The 26,540-nt window shown below is 42.7% G+C and overlaps 1 protein-coding gene across 2 annotated transcripts; it reads right to left on the reverse strand.

The window, feature by feature from the left end:
- Positions 1-431: 431 nt before the first annotated feature.
- LOC142771505 (uncharacterized) lies at positions 432-25,754 on the reverse strand. 2 transcript variants are annotated; one of them, XM_075873041.1, is made up of 9 exons: positions 18,664-25,748; positions 18,004-18,101; positions 17,620-17,802; positions 14,282-14,366; positions 8,510-8,659; positions 8,213-8,425; positions 4,802-4,976; positions 3,284-3,360; positions 432-729 (listed from the first exon to the last, which is right to left on the reverse strand). In XM_075873041.1, exons 1-9 carry the CDS (start codon positions 18,805-18,807, stop codon positions 454-456), a joined length of 1,401 nt encoding a protein of 466 aa, XP_075729156.1. In that variant the 5' UTR covers positions 18,808-25,748; the 3' UTR covers positions 432-453. The 2 variants fall into 2 exon arrangements, with proteins under 2 accessions (XP_075729156.1, XP_075729155.1); XM_075873040.1 differs by having other exon boundaries at positions 8,213-8,659; positions 18,664-25,754.
- Positions 25,755-26,540: the final 786 nt, after the last annotated feature.

The following is a 26,540-nucleotide window of genomic DNA, read 5'->3' on the forward strand; positions in this document are numbered from 1 at the left end:
TAGTCCTTCCGTATGCCCCTGATGGAGTAACAGATAGTCTTTATCAATACTCCCCGGGGAGCGATGGTTATTCTTTACAAGGAGTAATATGCTCTGTGAATACTCTCACAGGAGTAACACTTGCTCTCTCTGAGTGCTCTTAATTGGAGCAATTGTTACTCTTTCCCATTAGTCCCGCAGGGAAGAATGGATATTCCACGCCAATGAGAGCGATGGTTACTCTTTCACAACGTTCCTCATCAGAGTCGCATGCAGTTGCTCATGATCGATGTCTCTCAATGTAGTTCATTACTTGTGCGAGTGCTCTTTAAGAAACCAGCCGTCAAGCTCTCCCAGCGGCAAATGAAAAAAAGTTTTCAAGAACATGATTTTCATTAGGTTGCGCCATGTCTGGCACAGAGGCTCCAGGAGAGATAAGAAATCCACATCTATTCGTTCAAAAAACTTTATTCATTAATGGCTCAGGGTGGTCAGTGTTACGCTGACTAGTGGTGTTGGCCGTAGGCCACTCTTCACTTTAAGAGCGCGGGATAGAACGTCAAACGTTCGTTGAGCTTTTTTATCAAAAACTATATTGGTAGCCCAGTATAGTGCCATCTGGGTGGAAATTGCTGCCAAGAGGCTCTTCTCTGCAATTTCGATGTCCTCCAGCCTCACAGCAAATGCATCAGATGTCAACACATTTCCCATGAATGTGACTGTGGGCACGTAGTGCGTCTTTGTGGGGTCCTACAAAAATAAAAAAGCACACTTCAACAAAAAACTTGTTGCTTCATTATTACAACAGCTCCTTTATGTAGGAACAGATAAAACGTAATGTTTTACGGCACACTGACAAATAAATGAAACTGAAATTAATTTGCAAAGCATGCTTCCAAACTAGAAGGAACATTCTTAATAATTCATAAAGCATTCGCACTAAGGCTACAGGCTTATCCACAGTTTAGTGACTGGTCTTGTTTACACACAACCCAATAATTCGTTCTGAAAAAAAAAAAAGAAAAAGGTGTGATTCCACGTAAGATTGAACAAACCATGGCTGGTCGACCTCTTAAATTTTTTTCAGAATTTTATATTGTTGTTTGATCAGTGGAAAGAAGAGATCCGCAATTGGTTTTGCTGTAAAAAAAATTGTTCGAAGCACAGTAAATTAATAATGACGGAGAGGTGGGGTGCCACGCTTACTTGCTCTGCTGCTTTTTTCGAATTTGGCAATCAGTTACGCAAAATATAACAAAGCTACATGACTCCAATTTGTTTGGCTATATATAGGGGTACTGGCACATACAATCATATTTAGATTGTCTTTTAGAACTGCATTATCGAACTGCATTAGAACTCCATTTAGAACTGCATTATCGATGAAAATGTTATTGTAAGAGATTCCATTGAAGGCATAAAAAAATTGAGCAGGCATGGCATGCTAGCATGACAACAGAAACAACCCACAAGTAAACTGAGTGCGATAAGACCATGCAGTTTCTGGCCTAGGTGCCCTTAATTTGCAAAAACCTTGCACAAAAAACACTTTAGAACTATGTGAGCTAACACATGGCAGTGAATTGAAAAAAAAGATTGACTATATATATCAAGAACTACAAAATTATGCCTAAAAAGGAATATGCCATCAACAAAGCTAATAGTAAAGAAAAAAAGAGTTCATTATTGGCTGCCTACCCTGGAGTCTGCACAAGCGTATGTAAACCTATAAGGGGAGCCTATTTATGAAAAAAAATTAATCAAAATTAAAAATGGGCAGAAGTGCATAAAGCATGCATTCTCAAATCATGACAGGGAATCAGCCACTGTTCCTCAAATGAAAAGTATGCAAACCTCTACGTACCACCAGATCAACAAGTAATCTGGGCTTAGAGCCTAACAGGGAAACTTAATAAAAATTAGAGAAATACTGAACAAAAATTGGAAAACTGACTAAAATTCGTGATTATAATCAGAAGATGTGACTGTTCTGATAAACAGTTGATTTCCCATATTTTTGAACAGTTGCCTGTATTTTTCATGAATTGTCAACCCGTGGCGTCTGTGTGCGAGTGGAAACCATGCCATCACATTCGCCGAGAAACATGCAGGGCGCACGAGTTCCTGTCCTCTTCTCTCACTCTTTCCCAAAAGCACTGATGCTTTGCCTAGCTACTTGGCCTCGGCGGGGAGAACTGTTTGCAACCGCTGCTGTTCATACCGGTTCTAGGAACCGCAGGGGGAGATGAGCGAGTAGAGGGCCCGCATTGTTAGTGTGCCCATCTCGGGTGGGTATGACGTCACGAAACATCACCTCCTGTAGTGAACGGCGTGGCTGCTGGATGCGGTAGTAGTTTGTTAAAAACGCATTAAATTCATTATTTCCCTGTAGTTTCTGCCTGGAATGAAGGTTGTCCCGATCACTTTGAGGACCCCACTTCCAATTTGATTGAATATCTTGGTGGCCAAAAATTTGTTCAGTATCCCTTTAAGGACCATGTACCATACCATGAAACAGGAAATGGTTGGTAAAACATTAAGCTATTAGAAAACACCAGATTGGGTGAGACAGTCGGGTACTGCAGGTTGAAAGAAATAAACTTGGTGCGGCCATACAAAGAGTAAAACAAACAACTGGGGGCAAGAGAAGCAGAATGAATGCAAAAAAAAAAAGAGGAAAAGCCGAGAAGGCAGGGAATCACCTAGAGCGACAGAATTAGGGAGCTCACAGGGATGAAACTGAATCGGCTTGCTCAAGAAAGGGTAAATTGGAGATAATTTTAGAGCGGTCTTCATTCTGCAGAAGACACAAAAATAGGCTGGGGATGACGACGGTGGCACAGATGCCGTGCTTACATAGCATTACACAGGTTCTAAGATCTATGCTTATGGTGACACGAATAAAAACCATATCATGGCTCGCGATACACAACATCACATCACTGAATGCATCCTTAAGCCAGTTCGGGCTGCATAAAAAATCAACGTGCCCACTCTGGTCAGCTTGGAGTGCCAGTTCATGGCATTTCAAACAGTGGAGATACCGATTCATTGAATCCTATAAAAACAATGCAAAGAGTGGCTGACAGTGATGTAGCCTCCGAGCGGGCTACATTATGGCGGGCTTCTACTGTACTGGGTAACCTATGCATAAATGGTACGTGAAAGTCGTCTTGGACATGGCTGGTTGAAAGGCTTTTCAACAATTCACTTGCAAAAGATATAGCAAACATTTATCACAGATGGCAACTTCACAACTGCAGTTCACAGGGAAAGTAATATACAAACTATGAATTATACTCACAAATTTGCAGATGAAAGCATCCATTCTTTCCTTCACCATTGCCGGAAGGACACAAATAGCAGCAGTGAGCATCACCTCTGAAAAAACCGTGAGTTGCACTGTTTCAAAAAGTACTTAAATGCAAAAGCTACAAGCTGGATTCAAACTGCCATTTTAGCAACTCACTAGAAACATAGAGGCTGTAATGGTGTACATGACTGACTATCTTTTATGGGGTAGTCATGGTAACTACACTCAAACTTAGGAAGTATGCAGGGTCACCCAGCCAAGCGAAATTCACAGTCACGTGCACCACAGACCAGCTGGATACCTAATGTGAAGTGAGAAGGAGTAGACGTGCTTACTTACATCTACATTACTACACAACTAGTTTGTGTATTGCTATGGTGTTTAAGCAGCAGAACCTAATTCCCATTGGGGATAGCACTGCAAGACATAATATAACAAAATTTTTATCGTACCTTTAGAAGATGCAGTTTACATCTTCGTGCTTTCAGATGTGAAAAAAATTTTGGCACGAATTTTAATCCTTGCCATTGCCAAATGTAGAATGCACAGAAATAAATTGAAAACTCAAGAAAAGTATTGGAAAACACAGTGGCACCCATCTTGCCTGCTACGACCCCTTTAAAAAGACTAAAGAAATCACTTTGAACTGTATGTAAGAATGTTAAATTACCTTTTTTTATTAGTGGAGGTAGGCATTTTGTGAAATGGGAGTATTGAATTCATTCATGCAAAAATCCCATTGCAGTTTAGAAATTTTCAAAAACCGACCTCTAGTAATATTTGAGAAGAAATGAAATTCACCCACATTCAGCCGCGATACTAAAACACGGAAGAGCGTCACTGCCCTACTTCGTCAAGAATAAGTGAGCATCATTATATCGACCACCAACCAACTTCGTTGTGTGGGCGTGCAGGCTGTGCTTGCAATTAAACGCACATGGCACACAACAAATACAGAACTTTGCCTCTTCTGTAATCTTTGTTTCCAACATTCTGGTCTTTTGCTTGTGCTCATCTGTGCTTCAGTTTTGGTTCCATCATTGAACAAAACTTATTTTCTTAAATTTTATTTTATTGGTTTGAGCACAGAATGAACTGTATTTCAACCTAGCTTTAGCTGAGAAGTTCAAGCAGTGGTGAATGTATTGCACAAATAGAGGCAGTTTAAGATCTTCAGCAGCTGAGATATTTAAGCAATTTTTATTGCTTCTGTACATGAGCTCTTGAAATAAATTTATCTCTGTAATAGCTACCTGTAATCACGTCGTTGGCACTTAATGCCAGTTTCTAGGAGTGTGACATTGCATTTTCAAAACAAGTGCATATAGTGATAGACTAATCGAACGCATGCTCTGAGTCAACCAATGTAGAACTGTGCAAACAAATCTTGCCTAATACATTCAATTTTACAGCACCCAATTTGCTTGACGTAAAATCGGAAGAATGGCGCTACTGGAAGCTAGATACAAAGAAAGGTGGTAATGTTAGCGTAGAAATGTTTGAAATTACCCTCGGATGCATCTTCAGAGGCATCGACAAGAACAGCATCGAGGTCTTCCAGAAACTTTTGCATGTGACGTTTCTGTCTGGCTATTTTTACTATTTTTCCTGAAGCAGGCCCCAAGAATTCTTCCAGTTTCTCCATTATGGGCACTTTGGTAAGCAACCTGAATTCCAGCTGCACCTATAAAATTTTCATAAGGCATTTTAATGACGGTAAACCCTATAGACTTACTTGCATCTGCGGTACAACATTGCACAAGGTCACAGCACTGCAAAACGTGTAGTCAGGTTCACGATTACAGTAATATGAATAAAAATGCTGAAGATGATGTTAATCAGTTTTATGGGCTCTTGCAATGTGGCAAGACGGTTACTGTTACAAAAACAAAAATGGACAACCACACATTTGTAGCACCAAGCTACAAAAAAACTTTCATGGATTCCTCAACATTTCCATGGACAGAACAAAGCTTTCATCCTAAAAGATACACGAGGATTTCGGTTGAGCTTCGTGCTACAAATGCATAATATCTTTCCCTTTTAAGGAGTTGCAGAAGTGCTCAGATACGTGTGCAGTTAAAAAATATTAGGAAATGAGACTGTGCACCAGGTTATGAAAAAGGCTTTGAAGCATCATTTTCATACCTTGCAACAGTTTTCTGAAATGGGACATACTTTCTAAGTTTTGGATTTGCAGTGCCATCCACAGCACCATGGTGCTATGGATGTGAGATAAACTGCTAGCGAATGCATTTGAGCTGAGTATATTTATGGTTCCTTGGAACATACCAGACATTTGTTATTAGTGTGCTCAACTAACCTTGTTACTGTCTAAATTTTCTTTCTTTCTGCCGGTCTTCTTAATACCAGCTTTTTGTTAATTTTTCAAAAAGGCAAACAAAGCCACTTTCAAATACAGTTGAACCCCTTTATAAGAAATTTGTACTGAGGAGCAACTCTTGTCTTTTTATGCGGTGTTTCTTATAAGCATGGGTATCACTTATGCATTTTCTTATCAACACCTATTTCAATGTAGACACACTGCTGTCTCTTATACCAATTTCTATTTTAAATCAGTGTCTTTTATAAAAAGGTTCGACCTACTCCTACCAAGCACAAAAGGGCAATTTTGAAATAAAATGCGGAGGTTACTATCTGCCAGTTTCACAAGTAAAGTACATAGCAGGACATAATCTTCGTAAGTCCTGCCAAGGAATTCGATGCATTGAAGCAGCAAGTGACGAAATAAGCTGTTTAGCAAACAGATTACTCATTCCTGCCGCTTGGTCAATATAGCTATTGAAAATCTAGATGTTAGTAGCTTGTCGCTATGATGTAATATGAGTGACTATAGCCAAAAGTGCAGAGACAAAGGGATGTACATCAGTGACGCACCACCAGTTGTGTCATAAAACAAGTATACTATAAAATTTTAATATAAGCAAGGACAACTGCAGACTTACTGCAAAACCTTCAAAAATACTTTATGCTGCTCTGTACAGCAAGCCAAATTAACATAAATTATCAAAGCATGCACCTTGCCAATTTTGGCACACATTCGCTTTCCCCTGAATGGGTGTGCTGCATGCACTTTAGTTGTTCTTTTACAGCCTCAAAATGAATCACATAATGCCAATAAAATAGCATAAATTTACCATGTTTCTGTGGATGATGCCACTCTAACCTTCCACAGTTTAATTTGAATTTCCATTTGTCAACTAGATTGTGGCTGAGTGTGGCAATGCATGTACTAGAGAATAGCTTTAAGATGAGCTGGCACAGGAGCCATTTTTTTAGACAACTGCTTTCAAAGTCACTATTGCAGGGCATTCGGCCATCTCCTACAAACCACAATGACACAAAACAATGCCAACAGTGATATGTTGTAGCTACCAAACATTGGCAAATAAGGCGACAATCTCGCAAAGGTATCGTGAAGTAGTGATCACTTTGGCTGCCGTAGCACTAGACTTTCTACGGTATTACACCAGGCACTCGAACAACTGACTGATTGTCATGAGTAAATGCACCAGGCAATGTTGCAAGTTTTATTTGACCCTTTTACTGTCACTAATGTACCAGTAAGTTCATCTTGCATTCACAAATTAGTGCTGAAGCACTAAATTGGCCTATTTGGCATAATCCTAGTGATTCCACGATTTCTTGAATCAATATACAAGACTATCAACAAAAGCACATAGATACTTCTTAGCATGGTTTCCATTATGTTGCCATGGCATGATGAACGTTATTTATAATTTTCCCCCGACATATATTTGACGTTTACTTGAGTTTCCCTCAACATATGTTTGAACACATAACCATAGGCCTGCACATGGAAAGCGGGTCACAGGGGCCAGCCTAGCTCACCTAGTCACCTAAGGGAAGGGGGAGCAAAAAATCTTCCCCATACGTAGACTTAGTAGGGTTGAGGGCCACTGCAACGAACCTTTGGCCCCCTTTATGGGGAACCCTGTAAACGCCTATGCATTCACGTTTCAGTCAACAAAAATGTTATTAGTAAATGACAAATGTGGATTCTGGAACGTGACAACTAAAATAACTATATTTGCTGGAAATGCAAATTACCCCAAACTAAAACGCGACAGGCGACTGAAAAATTCTCCAAACAAATCGGCAGAAAAAGAAGCCCGAATCCTCCTGTTATAAGCAGAACTGGCAACTCTAGATTACAAATCCAAGAGTTGCTCTGCTATCTGCCAAAGGTTTGCAGTTGTTGCTTCGTCTTTTATATTCTCTTTGTGCGACTTCTATATTGCGTCAAGTTCAGAGGCACTCTCCATTGCTTCTTTGATGAACTGAAATATTACTCAAACACTGCTTTCACTCGCTTCATGCTATCAGTAGTAGAAAGGATGTTGTATCCCCTTTCTGCCCCATCTTGACGTCACAACAAGCGATTTCTGTGTTTCGAGCTTCCCTGATATTCCCTAAACAAGCAGACTCTCGGGTTGTGTGTTGGACAGAACCACGCAACAGTAAAAGCAATAAGTGTAAGCAATGAAATAAACCATACAGCTCAGCAATGCTAAATTATTTTCATTTTTCCTGTTTTTTCACATCTTAGGTGTACTTTTTACACTTTAATCAAAAATGTACATTAGGGTTTTACTGCATTCTTGTTCAAGCCATTGTACATATGCATCATGTTAGCATAAAGTGAACAATTCAAACAGTCAGTAAATAACATTTCAATAGTTTATATCAAATAAACTGCAGAATAAAAATTTTGAAAAGCTTGATGAACTAATAAAATACTTAGAACAACTGTACAACAAATAATTGCAAAACAAACATCTCAAGAATGGATGGATGTGGCCGAAACAGCAGAGCATGCTATTTCCCTGGGCACTTTTTAGCCACTTTCGATTCATGAATGCACACTGAAAAACTTACGATGGAGCCGATTAAAAGAGCAGGGTACTTCTTAATGATGTCATCAACAGATGGGCTGTCTTGGGACACCCACTCCCTTCTGCTTGGCAAAGTTCTGCTCATACAGTCCTCAATATAGGCCATGTCGGGCCTGGCCTTTGCAACTTCTTTCGTCATTGCCAAAACGTGACCAGCAATGGTCTCGGCATCTTCTGCGTCAGCCAAGACAGCTGCCTGAAAGCACAGATAAATTTTGTTGGCCAGATGGCAAAGACAAACCTGATGTCTGCAGGGCTGTGCAAAATTTGAAATACGTACACTAGGCCTCTCAGTGCGCCGAGGAGCAGTGCACTCGTCCTCTGTAGGCTTCTTCTTCCGCGGAATTCTTTCTGTGTTCTCCTTTGTTAATGCCTTCATTTTCTTCCTTTCATATTTGGCTTTAAATCTTAGAGCTTCTCGCCATGAATCCTGTAAAGCACGAGAGAGTTACTAAATATGTTATTTAAATAGGTAACTGCAATCATGTGATCATGGATCGCCTCACACACAAAAGTATGACTGGCAACAAGTACAAGGAATGAGTGCCACTGCAGCAGCTGTCATCACAGTTTGGTTGAGTGAGATCACATAATAAAAGTATTTCGGAAAGTTGTTATTGATTCATCCCTTTTCTTTTGAAAATAAACATTGCTCTAATCAATAACTTATAACAGAAAATATGAAAAAAGAAATTTACCTCCCCGGCACTTCTGTTCTGCTTTTGTTTTTATTTTTTCTGACCCCACAAGGGTACTTATTGAGCTTAAAGGGAAACTACACTGAATGTTCTGCTTGTAACTTCATTACTGCAGTTTAAGTGATTAATAATGAGAATAGATGGTGATGATGCCAAGAAAAGTATAGATGATGGTATTAAAAGTAATTGTAATGTAAATGTGACAAAAGAAAAGTGGACGAAAAGATACCTTGCCACTGGCAGGTACCGGCCCAAAGGCCTTTGAATAATGCGTCCGATGCTCTACCACTGAGCCACAGTGGTGGTCATCCCCCCATCCACCTTATGGGTATACTATATGTGTATTTAAACGTGGGAGGGTCAGTCAGTGTTGCCCATTGCCACTACAATGAGTGTGGAACACTCTTCGATCCGTGCCGGTGGCAAGTTATTTTTTCGTTCACTTTTATTAACATTTACATTACAGTTACTTCTGATAGCATTCCCTATACTTTCCTTGGCGTTGTTGTCTGTTAGTTCTTGGAATAATCTGTTTACAAAAAAAATGAGCCCTTAAGTTTACACTTCTTTCCTTCATTTCTGCAGTTTGTAGCTTTGTGTCTGGACATCCCAAAATTGAATCATTAATGCTCAAATGCATTGTATAAATAATGCTAGCATCACTGAATTAGAACAATTTTATGTCAGTTCAAAATGCTCCCCTAAATACCAACAAGCAACCAGTGTCCGAGAAAGAGAGAGTGCGAGATAATGTGCATTTAAGCCATGGTGTTGTTCTCAGTTATAAAAACTGGGCCCCATGTGTGATAAACAATGAAACGATGCCAGTGCTAAATATGTGCCCCCTTCCCCCCAGAAAAATAAAAAGAGCAATCCTGGCCGAAGCAACAACTACCACATTGAGAGCAGCGTGACAAGACAGCGTGGGGAGGTGACAAAAAATAGTCCTTGCCAGATTTCAGTTGGTGTATTGTGCACGCGGGCACTGCATGACATCTTGTGATGTTGACAATACTCGCTTTTCTTTCGAAACATCACATGGAGCTCTGTCTCTGTCATATTAGTGGTGATGTTGCGAGTTGATGCAAACTCAGATGCGCACTCTTGCTTACTTTGAAATTAAATTAAAATATTTTAACGGCAACATTTCTCGCTAATAATCACTAAGAAGTGCTCACGCATGCAGGACTATCGCACACATGCACCTGAGTTTCAAAATTTGGTCTCGGGGGTATTTTAGGCGCATAATTATAACTTCCAACACTATGTCTGCTCTGAAATCGGATTCTAGTGCACAAAATATTTTCAAATAGCTTATGCCAGAACATGATTATTGTGTTAGAGCATATTTAAGGGGAGACGTGGCAATGGGAATCGTAATTTGGTCAAAATGTTCAGTTTTTCAATTATTCTTTTCTGCAATCCTGAGACCATGTGTCACATCATAGTGTGATTTTAGACCCAAATAAGCAGTAAAAGTTGAGAAACAAGCATTTCACTAGTGGGATGTCGTCAAAAAAAGCTATGTGAAAATTGGGCATAGCAAGATGCAAATTTGAAGCTCTCCCTTGGCACAGTGCCACCATATTGGCATCATAAAGAGGACAAATTGGAGCTCTAGATAGCCACAAAGATGCATTTCTCCAATGAAAAATAAAGCCAGTTTCCTTCAGAGTTCCATTCTATCAACTTCTAGCTCCAAAATCTTTGGGCTCCATTTTCTCAGCTTTCAATTTTTTGAGCAGTTGCTGTCAGTCATCCCTATGCCATTTCACAACAAATTAAGCTATAGCCATTCCGTTTTTTGCACTTAGATTCTCAAACATGGGTGAGTGCGGTAAAGCTGTCCATATTTGTGTACACATCATACGGACTTTTCTAATTGGCTTTTTATAAAAGTTGTTGGTAAGACAATATGTCTGGGACATTAAAAAAATTTGTGTGCTTATTTAAATATTAAAAATAAACCAATAGCATTATGGCACAAAATGAAGCCTTGTGAATATCCTTATGCAAAAATTTTGACAAGCTTATGTCTAATTAGCTAATTAATATTGGGATGACAATGAGAGTCTATCAAGTGTTGTAACTCAAGAGGTACATTAGATAGCTCAAAACCGATTCCAGTTATGATATCAGCACAACAAATGACATCTGCATGCCGAATTTCATCCCTTTGGCCTCATAAATAAAGATAATTTTCATTGCCACGTCCCTTAAAAGGGCTGTGACAACAATTTTGAAGTGCAGTTATTTTTTTTTTTGCAATAGCTTTCTGGTGGCCAATTATTCATACCACAGTCCATTGATTGCTGCAGTTCACAACACATAAGTAGTGTGCTTATTGTCAGCTAGTTGCACCTTCAGTTTGAAAGAGCTAAGAGAACGACAAGCCGCCGGATGCAACTAACACCATCTAGCATGTGAAATGGCACACACATAGGTCGGCAAAGATGAAGAGCTCACATACGCTCACTCATGAAATATATTTTGCCCTTGGGACTCGCTCGGACTCAGAGACACCAAAACTCAGACTAGCGCTGTTTATCAGTCTCAGTGAGCCAGTGAGTCCATTTGCATGCAATTGACTTCCTTGAACTTTGTGTCAATGCTGTTTACCACTAATATCTCGTGTGCTCTGTGCCTTACTTGACACCTTTCGATCTCGTTCCTTGAAATATGAAATATTAGCGATCGCAACTCGGTGAGAATATTTTTATTGAAAGAGATGACTCACGTGAAATATTTTTATCGAAAATTTCTAGGAATCCCCACTGCCTGTTGACTTTCCGATAGCTCACACCTCTGATCAATAAATATTGAGCTGGCGTGCAAATGCTGGTGCTTTGAAGTACTATGTGCGAGTATAGGCCTTATGCAAAATCGCTGCCATCTGTCCGCCGTTGTGTGCATAGCAGCTATGTTAGAGGCTCCACATGGCGCAGTACACACAGGCTCACGTGTGTTTACGTAGACGTATCGACGAGAGGCGTGTATTGGCCCATAATCGCAATGGCAACGTATTGCTGCGTCTCTTGCAGCACACATAGAGGAACTCTGAGTGCTGAAGAGAAAAAGGTAAGCCGTAAACTTTGCCCCTTGTTTTTTTTTTTTTTTTCCCCAAGCTGATGGTTTTTTTAGCATGAGCTCCGGCTACTGCTCTCGAAAATACGTGTTTGCATTCTCCTTTCTATGCAAGTAAGACGAGCCATAGCATTTGCATTCGTGTTCCCGAAAATTGTTGCGTGCCAAGGTAAGGCAGTTTTTGTAATGTTCTCGCTAGCAACCATTTACCAAGTGACGGAGAAGCTTATGTTACACGCTGAAGTCACCTTTATGCAATTAACTTCATCACAGCTAATTGCGTGTGCCTATATTTCGTTGATGTGTTTTGTTTATTATGTTTGGGTAACGGCACATGCTCAATTAGAAGCAAGTGCATGCCATCGGTTAGTGGGATGACTTGCGCATGACTGCGTACATTTTTCAAGCATGCGATGTGCTCAGCACATGCAATGAAACGTAGGCACACACAATTAGCTGTGATAAAGTTCGTTGCATGAAGGTGGCTTCTGCATAAGTGTATGAGTCGCCTTAACTTGGTAAACAGCTGCTAGCGGAAACATTGCAAAAACTGCCTTGCTTTGGCATGCAACAATTTATGGGAACACGAATACAAATGCTATTGCACGTCTTACTTGCATAGAAAGGAGAATGCAAACACGTATTTTCGAGAGCAGTAGCCGGAGCTCATGCTAAAAAAACCATCAGCTTGGGGAAAAAAAAAAAAAAAACAAGGGGCAAAGTTTACGGCTTACCTTTTTCTCTTCAGCACTCAGAGTTCCTCTATGTGTGCTGCAAGAGACGCAGCAATACGTTGCCATTGCGATTATGGGCCAATACACGCCTCATGTCGATATGCCTTACATATACATACGTCTATGTAAACAAACCTTCTTTCAAATTTTTTTGGGACATGTGCTAAATGTGCATATATTTACAGCAACCAAAGGAATAAAGCCAGTTGATAGTTTGCGCTCTTTCCGTTTACGCTTTTTTACTTCCTGTGTTTGTTCGATTGTATGTGCAACATTACAAACCACAGACATGCACCAACTCGCCCAGCAAGAAGTTGTTCTTAGTACTGGGATGTTCCTTTTTTCTTTCTGCACTTCACCACTAAATGAAAAGCAGCCACTGTGGTGCGGTGAGCACAGTTTGAATATGTTCTACTTTTTAGTGCTCACTGAAAAACACAGTGCATACACACTAAGCCCTTGTGGTGCCACAGGCACACATATGGGCTGTTGCACCCCATCACCCATAAGCAAGCACAAATTATTGTTTTAGCATATTGCGGGACTTTTTTCCCTATAGCAGGTGTTCTCTCTTCTGTGAAGACATGAACGGCACCATATCAGGAGATCAAAAACGAAGCACTGATGCAAGATAGCTGCTATAGAGCACCTTCATTTAGCGACCAAAAGAGGAAAACTAAGCTGTTCCATGCACCTCAACTTTTTTGTTGAAGGGACACCACCTTTTAAAGATTAAGATGGAAGAAAAACAAGACAAAGCTCACAACACCTAAGCGAAATCACCACAGCCATGTTGTTTGGCATGTTGGCGTTCCTTACACTGCTCCTCATTACTCACTAAACCGAATGACACTGCTTGGTTGTTCCCTTTGTAAACGGAATGACCTGCAGGCTCACAACACATGTTCAACATCACCTGCTGCACCACGACTCAGCTAACTAGAAAAAAAGAATGGTGCAGCACATGCACTTTACATGCTGTCTTGCAGCGCACAAGCATTTTTGGACTGCGAACAATGCTCTTAGTGATAATGCATCGTCACATATGAAGCTCTCCCTTAGTTTCATGGAGGTATTTAATGACCGAAAACGTAGTGGATTCTGACTTCTTGGTAGACTCACTTGATGGTGTGAAGGCAGTGCAGCTTTCTAACATTACCTTTCCTCACATCATGAATACGTATTCATGTAATAAAGTGCCGTTGCTATTTTTTAATTTTTACTTTTTTAATGAAAATGCAATGATTCCAATCAGAAGCAAAGTTAAGCCTGCAGATTTATCATCACACAGGGACCTTGAGGGCGAGCAGCATTTCACTATTGAATGTTGCATCGGCTAATCATGTGTAACTGCCTGTCCCAATTTAGAATAATGGCTTATAGAACAGGAGGAGCCATGTTCAATTCTGAAATTCTTGCAGAAGCTATCTTTTTATTGTCAATGACTGATTTCGCTTCACTGTTGGTCCTTAAAAGCAGGCATTTATTAGACAAGCTTTTCAGTGCAATCAATTCTGCAATAATATGTGAACTCACATAGCCAGTCCCCGCTACATCAGCCAAGTTAGGAAATCTGGTGATCAAAGCCCGTGCTGCCTCTGTGTACAATTTCCCAGGGTACCTAGCAGGAAAAAATATTTACAAAAGCAAGAATGTAAGTTACTCACTAGCAGACCAAAGCTTTATCGAGAGATCGATAAAGAAGAGTATGAGGGCAAGAGCCCCTTTGATATGCAAAGAATAAAAATCGCAACAGTTACAATTGCAATGGCATTGCATTTCTAGAAAATAGGTTGCCTTTAGCCAAGTTTCTTTGTGGGTAATAACTGCAGAAAGTATGGCTAGAACAAAACATCAGAAAGGCATTTTTGGATAAGTAATTGATTGATATCTGACGTTTAACGTCCCAAAATCACCATATGATTATGAGATACGCTGTAGTAAAGGGTTCCCGAAATTTCGACCACCTGGGGTTCTTAACGTGCACCGAAATCTGAGTACACGAGCCTCCTGCATTTTCGCTTCCATCGAAAATGCAGCCGCCGCAGCCGGAATTCCATCCTGCGACCTGCGGGTCAGCAGCCGAGTACCTTAGCCACTAGACCACCATGGCGGGGCATTTTCAGATAAGTAGAAATCCAGTGTATGTACAGTTGACTCCCGATAATTCGAAGTCGCTTAATTGGAATTTTCGGTTAATTAGAAGTCAAGAGGTGTTCCCGTCAGTTTTGTATGCAACACCATAGAAAAAAATGCTCAATAATTCGAAGTTGAAAGCCCACAAGATTGGTTAAATAGAAGTTATTTTTTAATCTAGAGCCTCGAGGCAACCGTTAGTTTCAATAAAATGCGCAATTTTTCAAGTGCCAGAACAACTACCGCACTGCTGTCGTCACCATCGTAGCTGTCCGCAGCGCACTGTTGTGGACATCGTCGTTGTGCGCAGGGCCACAGTGCATGAAGCGGCAAGATTGTTCAGTCAGCACCGGCGTGTCGAACGTCGAGCTATCCCTTTCACTGTCAGTCTTGTTCTCTCGTCTCTGCTTGTGTTTCGTTGACTGTGTCAGCTGCGCGTCGCAAGTTATTTCCTCGTGTTCGGCTGGCCACGACGTTGAATAATGGCAAAACGCGGCTCGTACCGAACACTTGATCTGGCGATGAAAGAAGTCCTGAAAGAAGTAGAGCAGGGAGGCCTTGCCAAGCAAGACATTGCACGGAAGTACGGCATTAAGCCTAACATGCTCTCGAATTTTATAAAAAACAAGCAATCAATAATGGATGCTTTTGCAAATTACAAGTTTAAAATGTCACGGAAGCGAATGCGCACCGGCGCCTACCCGGATTTGGAGAAGGCGCTGCTGATTTGGATCAGAGAGGCACGCAACAACAAACTTCCTCTCAGTGGTGAGGTCATTCCAGCGAAAGCCTCATCTCTTGCGTTAATGTTGGACATCAACGACTTCGCTGCATCGGACGGATGACTGACGCGCTTCAAACAGCGCCATGACCCGATTTTCAAGAGCGTGTGTGGAGAGAAGGCGTCAGTCGACCAGGAAACATTTGCAGCATGGAAAGCAGAGAATCTTCGCGGGTACCTTGAGGAGTATCAGCCGGAAGACATCTTTATCGCAGACGAGACTGTGCTTTTTTATCGGTTGCTACCAGACAAGACTGACGTTTAAAGACGACGACTGTGCTGGCGATAAACGTAGTAAGGAAAGGGTGTCTGTTATGATTGCCGCAAACATGACTGGCACTGAACGATGTCGCCTTCTTGTGATCGGGAAGGCCGCTAAGCCTAGGTGCTTTAAAGGCGTCAGGACCCTTCCTGTCGACTATGCTTCTAACAGAAAGACGTGGATGACGTCCGACATTTTCAGGGACTGGATAAGGAAACTGGATCGGAAGTTCGCATCATCGAACTGCAAGGTGTTGTTCCTTGTCGACCAATGCAGTGCCCACATGGACGTACCAGCCTTGAGTGCCATCCATCTTGCGTACTTGCCCGCAAACATGACATCTGTGTTGCAGCCCATGGACCAGGGCATAATCAAAAATGTGAATGTCCTGTACAGGAAGCATCTCATCGAGCGCATGATTCTGTGCATGGATAAGTCCTCGCAATACGAGGCGAGTTTAATTAGTGCCATCCACATGCTAGCGCGAGCGTGGGGCTGCGTGAAGAATGAGACCATCGCCAACTGCTTCAGGGCCTGTGGTTTCGTGGCAAATTCTTCGGGAGAGGCTTCTTGTCCGCCGGTGGAAATGCGAAGCGAGCTTGACGACAGCATTGTTGACGCCGCTCTCGGTGACAGCAGCTTTGACGTCGTCCTCGGTGACCCCTGCTTTGAAGATTATGTCGCCGTGGACAGCACAGTCAAAACGTGCGGTGCACTGACGGACAGCGAGATTGTGCAGATTGTTCGGCCCCACGAAAGCGTTCATCAAAGCGACGACGAAGATGACATTGAAAGCAAGCCACAACCGAAGGCTGCCGATGTAGCTGCGGGCCTCGCTCTCGCGCAGCGGTTTTTCACTTGGGAGAACAACGCTAAAGAAGCACTTGGGCACATCTACGCCTTCCAAAACCTGCTTTCCACTGCTAGATTCGGCAAACAGAAGCAGACGAAGATGACCGACTACTTTTCGTAAAGAACTGCCGGCTTTGAACCTAATAAAGATGCCATGTTTTTGTGATTTCTGCCTAATTGGAAGTTCGTTTAATTCGAAGTTTTTTGCGGTTCTCGGGAACTTCGTATTAACAAGAGTCGACTGTACCAACAATGCAACAGGCATTGAAAGGCATCATAGAAGCATCTATATTGTTCGTATACCTGTTGTTGGGTCTTATACAAAGTTTTCAAGAGTCATCACAGTTTTCTGTGCTGGCTACCACAAGCAGGCTGAAACCATGATCTTTTAGCTCATTAAAGAATGTCAGTACAGATATGGAGGGGGCACTGGCACTACTTTGATGCCACTGTTTTCTACTCCTTGCATTTGAGCGAGACTTTATGCAGCATTCCAACCAGCTGGTACCTTGAAGATAGTGACCACAATGATGTAAACAAAAACAATATATATTTAATCACGGGAGGAAACAAGTGGGCATTGTGACTACTCCATGGTTTGTCACCAAGGGGTCATGCTTCATTGAAGCTTCCTTCAGCTGCACAGATGGCACTATGACATGTCAGATATTTTTTCTAGCATTTGAGTGCTTTTTCTGCATTTTTTTTTGTTTATTCACCATGGATGTCCCCCCCCCCCCTTTTTTTTTAACCCACGAGAGCGGGTAAAAGATGAATGTGAAGAAAAGTTTCAAAGCACTTTCAAACAGGATATTGCACAGTATCTACGTAAATATTACTCACATGTCGTATAAGTACAAGTCATGGTGAAGCCACTGTAGTACTCGAGAGCGACCTACGAAGTACTGCCCTGGCTGGTGGCATTTTACCATCCAGGCAATGTCTGGTGGTACATCTGGGAGGCAGTATGCACCGGTCCGTGCTGGCTGTGACGGCTGTGCAGACTCTTCCAGAACATCTGCTATCCTGTAATAGCAACACAGAAACTGCATTTTGTCAAGCTGTTATGAAAAACCACCTCACCCTTTTTTTGTTACAACTACCAAGCTAAGAGGCTTATCCAATTGAGAGGTCTGTTTTAAATGAAAACTTTAGCCACCGTTTTTCTCAAAGCAGTGTGCAACAAGCAGCTTGTAAGTGTATTGCTAAAGATGCAAAACTACTCACCGGACTTGGCTGGTCAGTCGGACTTTTATTCTCGATTTATTTTCGATCACGTCCACTTCTGTAATGTCGACAAAAACGTCGAAGTCTTCGTCGAAACGCTGGAAAAATAAGAATGCCAGAACTCAGAAGGGCACTACATAACACACGGATAAAAAATTTGGAAGTGTCATGGTTGCAATGTTGGCCAACAAAGACCTGCTGTTGCCACAAGCATTCGTGCTATTTACATGTCCCGAATTCCCGCCACAGCAAGTGAAAAGCGCAACATTTAACTGTATTTAATAAACACACTAAATAAATTTGACTACTGCCAGCGTCGGCTACACATACACGTGCAGCCTCGCTAGATGCCGAACACTACTGGAATCGACACCTAGCGCGATCTCGAAGTAGGATTCCCTACTCAACAAAAATACCTTCCACGTTTTCTACGATTAAAGAAGTGAGGGGTAAATTCGGTGCAGCAATGATTGTCATCGAGGCTTAAATTGGGCGAAATTTAGCAATAACATGTAACTTAGCGCTGTCGGGTTTTTCTATAGAATGGACGAAGCAAAAAGATGCAACACAAAGACACAAAGCTACAGTAATCGATGACAAACGCTGTGGCAACCACTGCAGCACGACGACTGTAGAAATATATAGAAAGGAAGGACTCACCGTCAAGCCTATGGCAGAGGCGTCAACTTCTGAGAACATGTCCAACCCTTTCAAGTGTTCAATTAAATCCCGCCCCGTCCACGGCTCGTCGAAAGCGACGGCGACATTTCTGTCGCCGTATGTAACGAGGCACTTCGATTGCATGGGGCGACAGCGGCGCAAGACAAAGAATCGTTTTTAAGCCAGCCGCGGCACATGCACTCGCTCAAAAATTCATGGCCCCGCTACGCACGTGCCTCCTCGTTGCAGTTGATGTTGATGGCGCAGCGGCGGCCGATGGATGGATGGATTGATATGGCTGTACCCTTTAGATCGGGCGGTGGCTGACGCCACCTAGCCGGAATACTTAGTGAACCACAAACTAGAGTTATCTTTTTTTTTTCCTTTAAATAGTGAAGTTAAGGTCTGGTACTTTACAGTGACAGCGACGTCACACGGCCATAATTTTTTTAAAGTATGTTTTAGTTTAAAAATAAACAGACAGTTTCTTATTCCAACCGTTCCAACCATAATGCTGTCTAAGGTGCCTTGAAGTGTTACTATTTGACAACCGTGCTATTTGACCAACCTTCTCGTAACGCGTTTTGCTATGGCGCCTGCACACATTGAATTTGGCATGATCATGGGCACGCTGTACCACAGTATTAAATACAAATCAGAAGCCGTAGCAGTAGTGCTAATACGACTGCTGATTGAATTATGGTCCCTGGCAGTATATTCTAGGGGCCACAATTCACTAATAGATCTACTGATTTTTTGAAATTTCCGCCGATTCAGTGTACTGCTGTTCGGTCTTTTTTTTTTACAAAAATGAAAGGAACTTCCACTTTTTTTACTAAGTATTAATTAAGACATTAATGTGTTACTACCAGTCAAACAAGAAATTTCTTTCATGGTAAAATTCTCAAGCTAAGCGCTACTTTTGATTGACGAGTCATACACCTTCATACAGTAATTATTACAGGAAGCTGCTCTATGTTATGAGCAAATATCGGGAAGTAATGAGACAGCGATATGAACGCACACCACACCCAAAATCCACGGAACCACAAACAACAAATCTGGCTCTCGGGCAAGTATCGTCTCTGGAATAAAAGAAATGCGTGCCACTAACCCCATCGAGTAGCATGTTGTATGAGCCAATTTCTCCTCGGCGACAAAGCAAGGCACGCTCTATCACTGTAGTGATTTGAGCAGTCTGGTCTTGCTGATCGAGATATTTATCTTATCGCTGCCTAGCTCCTTGTCCTCTCTGAAAGCTTCAGCTAGCCGCTGGCTCTGAAGCCTAAAATATTGCACCTGAGTCCACAGAGAGATCAGGAACTTCAGCTAGGAAGACCTATATGCTTTCTAACTGGTTATTAAAGCTGTTATTTGCAAAGATACAGGACGACATTATCCAATGGACGCTATTTGCTATGGCCTGTGATTTTGACCTTGCGCACATGACACATATATGACTTCCACCACATCACAGATTTAACATGCAGCAGTCAGTGCTAAGCCGAATAAACATAACACGAGGATCAACACAAGTGCTTTTAGTGTGTTGTTTGGTGTAGCCGCATCTGAAACTGAACTGCGCATGTGGTGCATTATTCTTCTTCACATTATTCGGCACACTATTCTTCTTCACGACACCTGTCTTCCAATTTCGTTCACGAAAGCTTAATGGAGCTCATCTTCCTAAATGCGAAACATTTCTTTGCCAACTGCAGGCACTTCAAAACGTTTCTATCTATCGATCGATCGTACGTCTGAATGTTCTCGCGGCCCCAAGCTGTTTAAGGATGTACTTGCTTGGGCGAGTTGGTAGCTATTTACTAGTTGTTACGTTATTGCGCACCGCTTATGACGAACACTTGGAGTCAATGACTAGACGGACACAAGCGCAATAACACGGTATTTTACGCGGTGCACAATAACGTAGTAACGCCTGTTTAACTTGGTATGGAGCAAAATTGGTATGAAAGGATAAGAGAGAACATGAGAGCGTGAAAATGCTGTCCCGTACGTACGTGGTCAAACTTGTGCGCGCCACAGGTGATAGTTTATATCTACCCCGGATACGGCAAGGACAGACATCGTAAACTGACATCGACAGCGTTTACCCGATGAATATAAAAAGTAAATGTCAGGGTCCCAGCAGGAATTGCACCCTGTCACAGAGCCACGTACGCCATGTCTTGAAAATGCTCTGGAAAAAGACACGATGCAGGTGTAGTGCTGGGGCAACATCAGTTCTGTGTGGTTGTAGTGCTAGTTATCTAATTTCATAAAAATTCAATAAACATTATTTGTGTACTCCTAGGGTACGTCTATGTTACAGGCGCCATGTCGCGTTAACGTCAATTGTGGTTCCAGTGTTCACTCTGTTTTTATAGCAATGCAAGAAACATTACATTAGCGTTACGTACGTATGATATCCGCATCATCGCACCGTGAGGTGCACTTCGTTTCAATAATGCTGACGTCTGCGATCTATAAGTGCTGACGTACTCTCGGAATGTAATAACATAAATTACTCAGTGTAATGAGAAGTAGACGCCAGTGTAATGGACATTCCTGGTCTGCCTACGATATGTGTCCACAGCTACTCGTAACGCTTGCCTCACCCCCCTCCCAACCCCAAAACAGTTGCTGGCCGGCTGCATGCGAGTACAAGGCTGTAGGTATCCCTTGTTTATATATCCTGCTCACGTACGGCTCATGTCGGGGACATTTCCTTTACTATTTGTTAAAAAGTGCAGTTTTATAAAAATGACCTTTATAGGCGCTGAATTTGGCATTCCTAAAGCGAGAGCAAATAGCGGAATAAAGAGATCTACTCATTTTTCGAAGACATATTCTAGCAGTGTATAGGTGTTCTGTGTTCTAGCCACTTTTTTTTTTTTTTTAAATGTGTCGTGGCAACACTGAGCCACCTTACCCATCCTTACCCGTGTTCACTGCCCGCGTGTGTCCAGGCGTTGTTCACGACGACTACAGCGTTCGTTTGGTTCCTTCATCCGTGCTGCAGCAAAAAGACAGCTTCTTTATTCTGCTTTCAGTGGCGTGTTTCTCCTGACTCGTATTTTCCATGTGCCGGATGTCTACTATGATGAACTTATTCACGTTCTCGCCTGCTAATCTTACGAACACCTAGGACGTGTGGCTTTCCAGCGAGCAATGTTCTGGTGATTTGTGGTTAGAACTATGAATGCAAAGTACTGTCCGAGATGCCCGTTTTTCTCTTACCAGCTGGTAAGAGTGATAACGCACATAGGGTTAGAGCACAGCGGAGAGCCGAACTTCAGCGTGATATGCGGCATCGAAGGCTGCGCCAACACGTACACGAACTTCTCCTCCTACAGATCACACCTGTATCGTCACCACTCAGCCGTGCTTGAAGAAAATGGCAGCAATTGCCATCAGCGGTCGCTCGAGCGCCCAAGGGATCGACGGAGCACTGAACTGCCGTCAAGCGAACAGCTTCGGCACGAAATGGACAGTGCGGATATGCACAGTGCTGAAATGAACGGCGCCGAACTGCCAATCTTTCGCGGCGGTTATTCGCATAGGAAAACTCCTGTGAGGAATTTGCAATCACAGCAGACTGCAGCTCCACGTGACCACTTTCAGCGCTTTCTGGAAAAAGTTAAATCCACCATATGGGATTTCTTTTTTTCCATCACTACAAAACACAGCTTGCCACATGCTGCAGCTGTGAAGATATTTGCCCAACTGAAGGAGGTGTTCGAGCTTGTGCTTAAGGCTTATGGTAATGAATTTATGAATGCAATGGAGACATCAGTGATGGGTCCTGAATTGCAAAATCTTCTTGGCTGTTCATTTCTGCCTGACCTGTTCAATGGGATTGAGAGTAAATGGAAACGAGACAATTATGTGAAGGAAAATTTCCCTTTTGTACCAGCTGAAGAGCATTATGTCGGTGAGGATGCAAACTATCATTACGTCCCATTGCCAAAGCTTCTCACTGTACTTTGCCAGCTCCCGGACATTGCAGCCCATTTAAAATCACCTGTAAATATTGAGAGGCATGAAACCTCTGTGTACAGAGATCACACAGATGGCCTGGTGTTCAAGGAACACATGCAATCTATCATTCCCGAGGGCAGCACACACACAATTATTCTTCTATTTTACACAGATGAAATAGAAGTTGTAAATCCCCTCGGAGCTAAACGAGGAAAGCACAAGATCCTGGCAGTGTACTGTAGTTTGGTGAACATTCATGCCAGGTATAGGTCACAGATTGACAATATTTATCTGGTCATGCTTGTGCGCTACGCATATGTGAAGACTCATGGTCTAGGCCCTATACTACAGCCACTGCTGGATGACCTGAAGGCAATGCACAAGGAGGGCCTCGTATTAAGTGTGCAAGGGCGTGAAGTTAATGCCAGAGTTATTGTGCTTGCATTTTGTGGTGACAATCTGTCCCTGAACCGCCTTGGCGGGTTTTCCTGCTGTTTCAGCAATGGGCGAGTTTGTCGATTCTGCATGATATCCTCAAAGCAGCTAGCACAAAAAACGCATGAAGACATGTGTCAAGCACGCACATTAGGTAGGCATGAATTGCACCTTGCAGCTGTAGCTGTGAACACAGCCAACAGACGTCTGTATGGTGTCAATGAGGCCTCTCCCCTGCTCCAGCTTCCCTATTTTGATGTGACTCGGCAGTTGCCTCCAGACCTAATGCATGACATATTGGAAGGTGGTGCAGAATCCGTGCTTCGGCAAGTTTTAAGATCGCTCTTATCTAGTAGGTTGCTATCCAAGCAGGATCTGGATTTGGTGTGGGCATTCAAGTACGGGAAGAACGACACAAAAAACAAGCCTCCTGCAATCAATATGTCGTTTCTGAACAGTAATGCTGTATTGGCAGGAACGGCATCCAGCAAATGGTGTTTGATGAGATTTTTACCACTCATCCTTGGAACGAGGATCCCAGAAGGCAATGAAGATTGGGAGCTCCTGTTGAAGTTTCGCGAGATCATTGATATAATTTTTGCAGCTGAAATCTCATCGGCCCGCCTTGCATACTTGGACGTGCTTGTGCAAAGCTTCTTGGTTGATTTTTCAGCCAGGTATGGCCCTGGAGCACTCATCCCCAAGCTGCATTATATGGTTCACTATGCTCGATTTGTGCGTGAGCTTGGCCCACTCAAGAACTTTTGGTCGATGAGATTTGAGGCTAAACACCAAAGCTTCAAAAAAATGGCTGCAACTATCAAGAACTACAGAAACTTGACACATACTCTGGCCGAAAGGCACCAGATGAAACAGAGCTGTCATCTGAAAAACTTTGAGCTATACCAGGAACTAGAAGCCTCAGGAAGCAGGCCTGTTAAATGGAGCACACTGCCAACATGTGCCAAAGAAGTTTTGTCGAAGACAGTGCATGAAGTACAAAATGCAATGGTCGACCGACGCACGTACCATGCTGGGAGTGTTTTAGTTCGGAGAACAGAGGAGGGACCACAGTTCTATGAGATTGAGCGACTACTTGTGGCGAGAGGAGTGCTCTACACACTCACGAGAACACTGGTGGTTGAGTGCTTCGACAGGCACAGGTTTTGCTATTGCGTTCGAAGAGCAGATGAGCAGGAACTTCAAGAAGCTAGTGAGAGATATGAGCCATACCTGCTGGACCTCTATGGGACAGGTGAACTGGTCCCCAAGTGGGAAACTTGGTAGACAACTTGTGCATTGTTTGACAGTATTGTATGAACTATTCAGTGGAGTGATTCATTTCTAGATTTTTTTTCTTAAACTCATAAGGGAATGTATGAAAATAGAGTCCTATGTTTAAAGACGAATATCGGGAAGAAATCATTTTTGTTGTACAGTATTGGGAGCAAGGATATACCATGGCGCCACCATGCAGATGCATTCCTATGATGTACGTGGTTGGATTGCTCCGCCAGCCTTCTCGCGCGCAGCCCGTAGCCCCTTTTGCGTCTCTTTTTTTTTGTTATTCTTGTCGTACTTCACTCAACGAAATCATAGAAATGCTGCCGTAGCTTCTTTACTGACTGTGCAAAGTGCTAAATAACTGCTCTGGAAAAGTTTTACACTTCTCATAATGCCTCACTGCCGGCGTCGTCTGGCCGAGCTCTCTGTTTTTGTAAAAGGTAGAGACTCATTCCATGTCGAATTGAAGCATCAAATGGGTATTCACGCGTGCTTGTGACAAAGAGTTATTTTTGCTGAAAGAAGTGTGCGCAATTACACTTTTTCATTCGTTGTAGGTTTGCATCTAAAGACGTACCGCGGTTGACACGACAAGCATGCGCAAATTTTCATTTTTGCTTAGCACACATATCCTTACGAAGCTCAGCGCAAATGGATTCCCCGCTTTGTGGGAAGCAGCACAGGATTATTACAGCCGCAACCTTTCTGTTATGATATCGGGCAAACGTGCGAGTCACATGCACATGCATGCCTCATTCAGAGTTGTAAATATGCAGGTAAAATTTCACACGAGGAGAAGTTTCTCTGCGGCACGATCCTAATATTTATTGTGAAAATTTTGTACGGTTGTTAGACGGTGCGCATTTGATCCCCATTGAGCCACACATGAGTGAAAACAATGAATGATTGCCAGTTCCACAGCTTCTACGAAGAGGTAAATCGTGATAAAAAAAGAAAAAGCAATCCCGACCGGGTTTGATAAGCGCAGCGAACAGACTGCGCGCCAGTTGTATTATTTTGTGCCCTTGAAAGGACATTCTGCGAGGTACATCTTTTGTACCGTGATCTAAATGGCAATTTCATGTTTCGGTAAAAATGCCAGTGTCCAGTTTCTTTCCAACTTCATTCATAAGCTGTGTGACATTTCACGGTAGCTATTAGAAGATGAATCAGTTTTCGAAGCTGGCCACGTTTCCGCCTGTAGATCAAAACAACATTGAGAAGTGGCCGTGAGCCCATTTTGCAGACTCAAAGAACCATGTGAGCTGAAGTCGCGGACGGCAGGGGCATAGACAGAAACTTTTTCTGGAGGGGGCACCACCTTGATAGAGTTGGGAGGTGGGGGGGGGGAGGCAGATGTGGTTGTCTGTTATTTCGTGCGCTTTTTGCCATGGAAAAATTTCAGGGGAAGAGGTGGGGGGGGGGGGGGCACAGACTTGGTGTGCCACTCCATGGCTACACCACTGGCAGACAGAAACCTGTGTGCTTGAGTACACACATGGGGCAGACACCCGGGGAGGAGAGGGGAGTGGGGGTGGCGCAGACTGTGGTAGAAGTTACCTTGGCGAGAAAAGCAGCTTTAGCAGACTGGAGCGGCACATGTATGATGCAAGAACGAAGGTTTCGTCGAACGTGCTGGCCGAACACGCAGAAGCAACTGGCCACGAAATAGACCGGAATAGGTTAAATTAGCAAAAATTAAGGGAAAGAACTGAACTTCCGGGCTTTATCTTCACTCTCTGACAATTCAGACGACGGCGCACATTCTTAAATGTAATGACAAAGACTTCTGCCACATCTACGTACGTGCGTCGTGAGAAAGAGAACAACCTTATTTAAAACGCCTAGGCTCCCTCCACACAGGGAGGACGAGCTTTCATCGCGACGCGGCCTTTACGACGTCATATTTTAAAATATGCATAATCGGTCTGTTTGCACATTCATTTTTTTATTGAACGAGGCTCCCGTGTGGTAATTGAAACGTTCTGCTTTCATGTGAACAATCGTGGTCGGTGCTTATTTTAACCCCATAGGCTTGAATTAACAACCACAACAAATAGAAAGAGAGAGGTGACAGTGTTATTGTCAGCGGCCGCGACGGTGTCATCGTGTACGTAGCACGCTGCAGCACACCGCCGATAACTTTTGCTTCAAACTTTCCAGATTGTGTAGTCTGTAGA

The sequence above is a fragment of the Rhipicephalus microplus genome, chromosome 9, assembly GCF_043290135.1.
Source record: "Rhipicephalus microplus isolate Deutch F79 chromosome 9, USDA_Rmic, whole genome shotgun sequence".
NCBI lineage: Eukaryota > Metazoa > Arthropoda > Arachnida > Ixodida > Ixodidae > Rhipicephalus > Rhipicephalus microplus.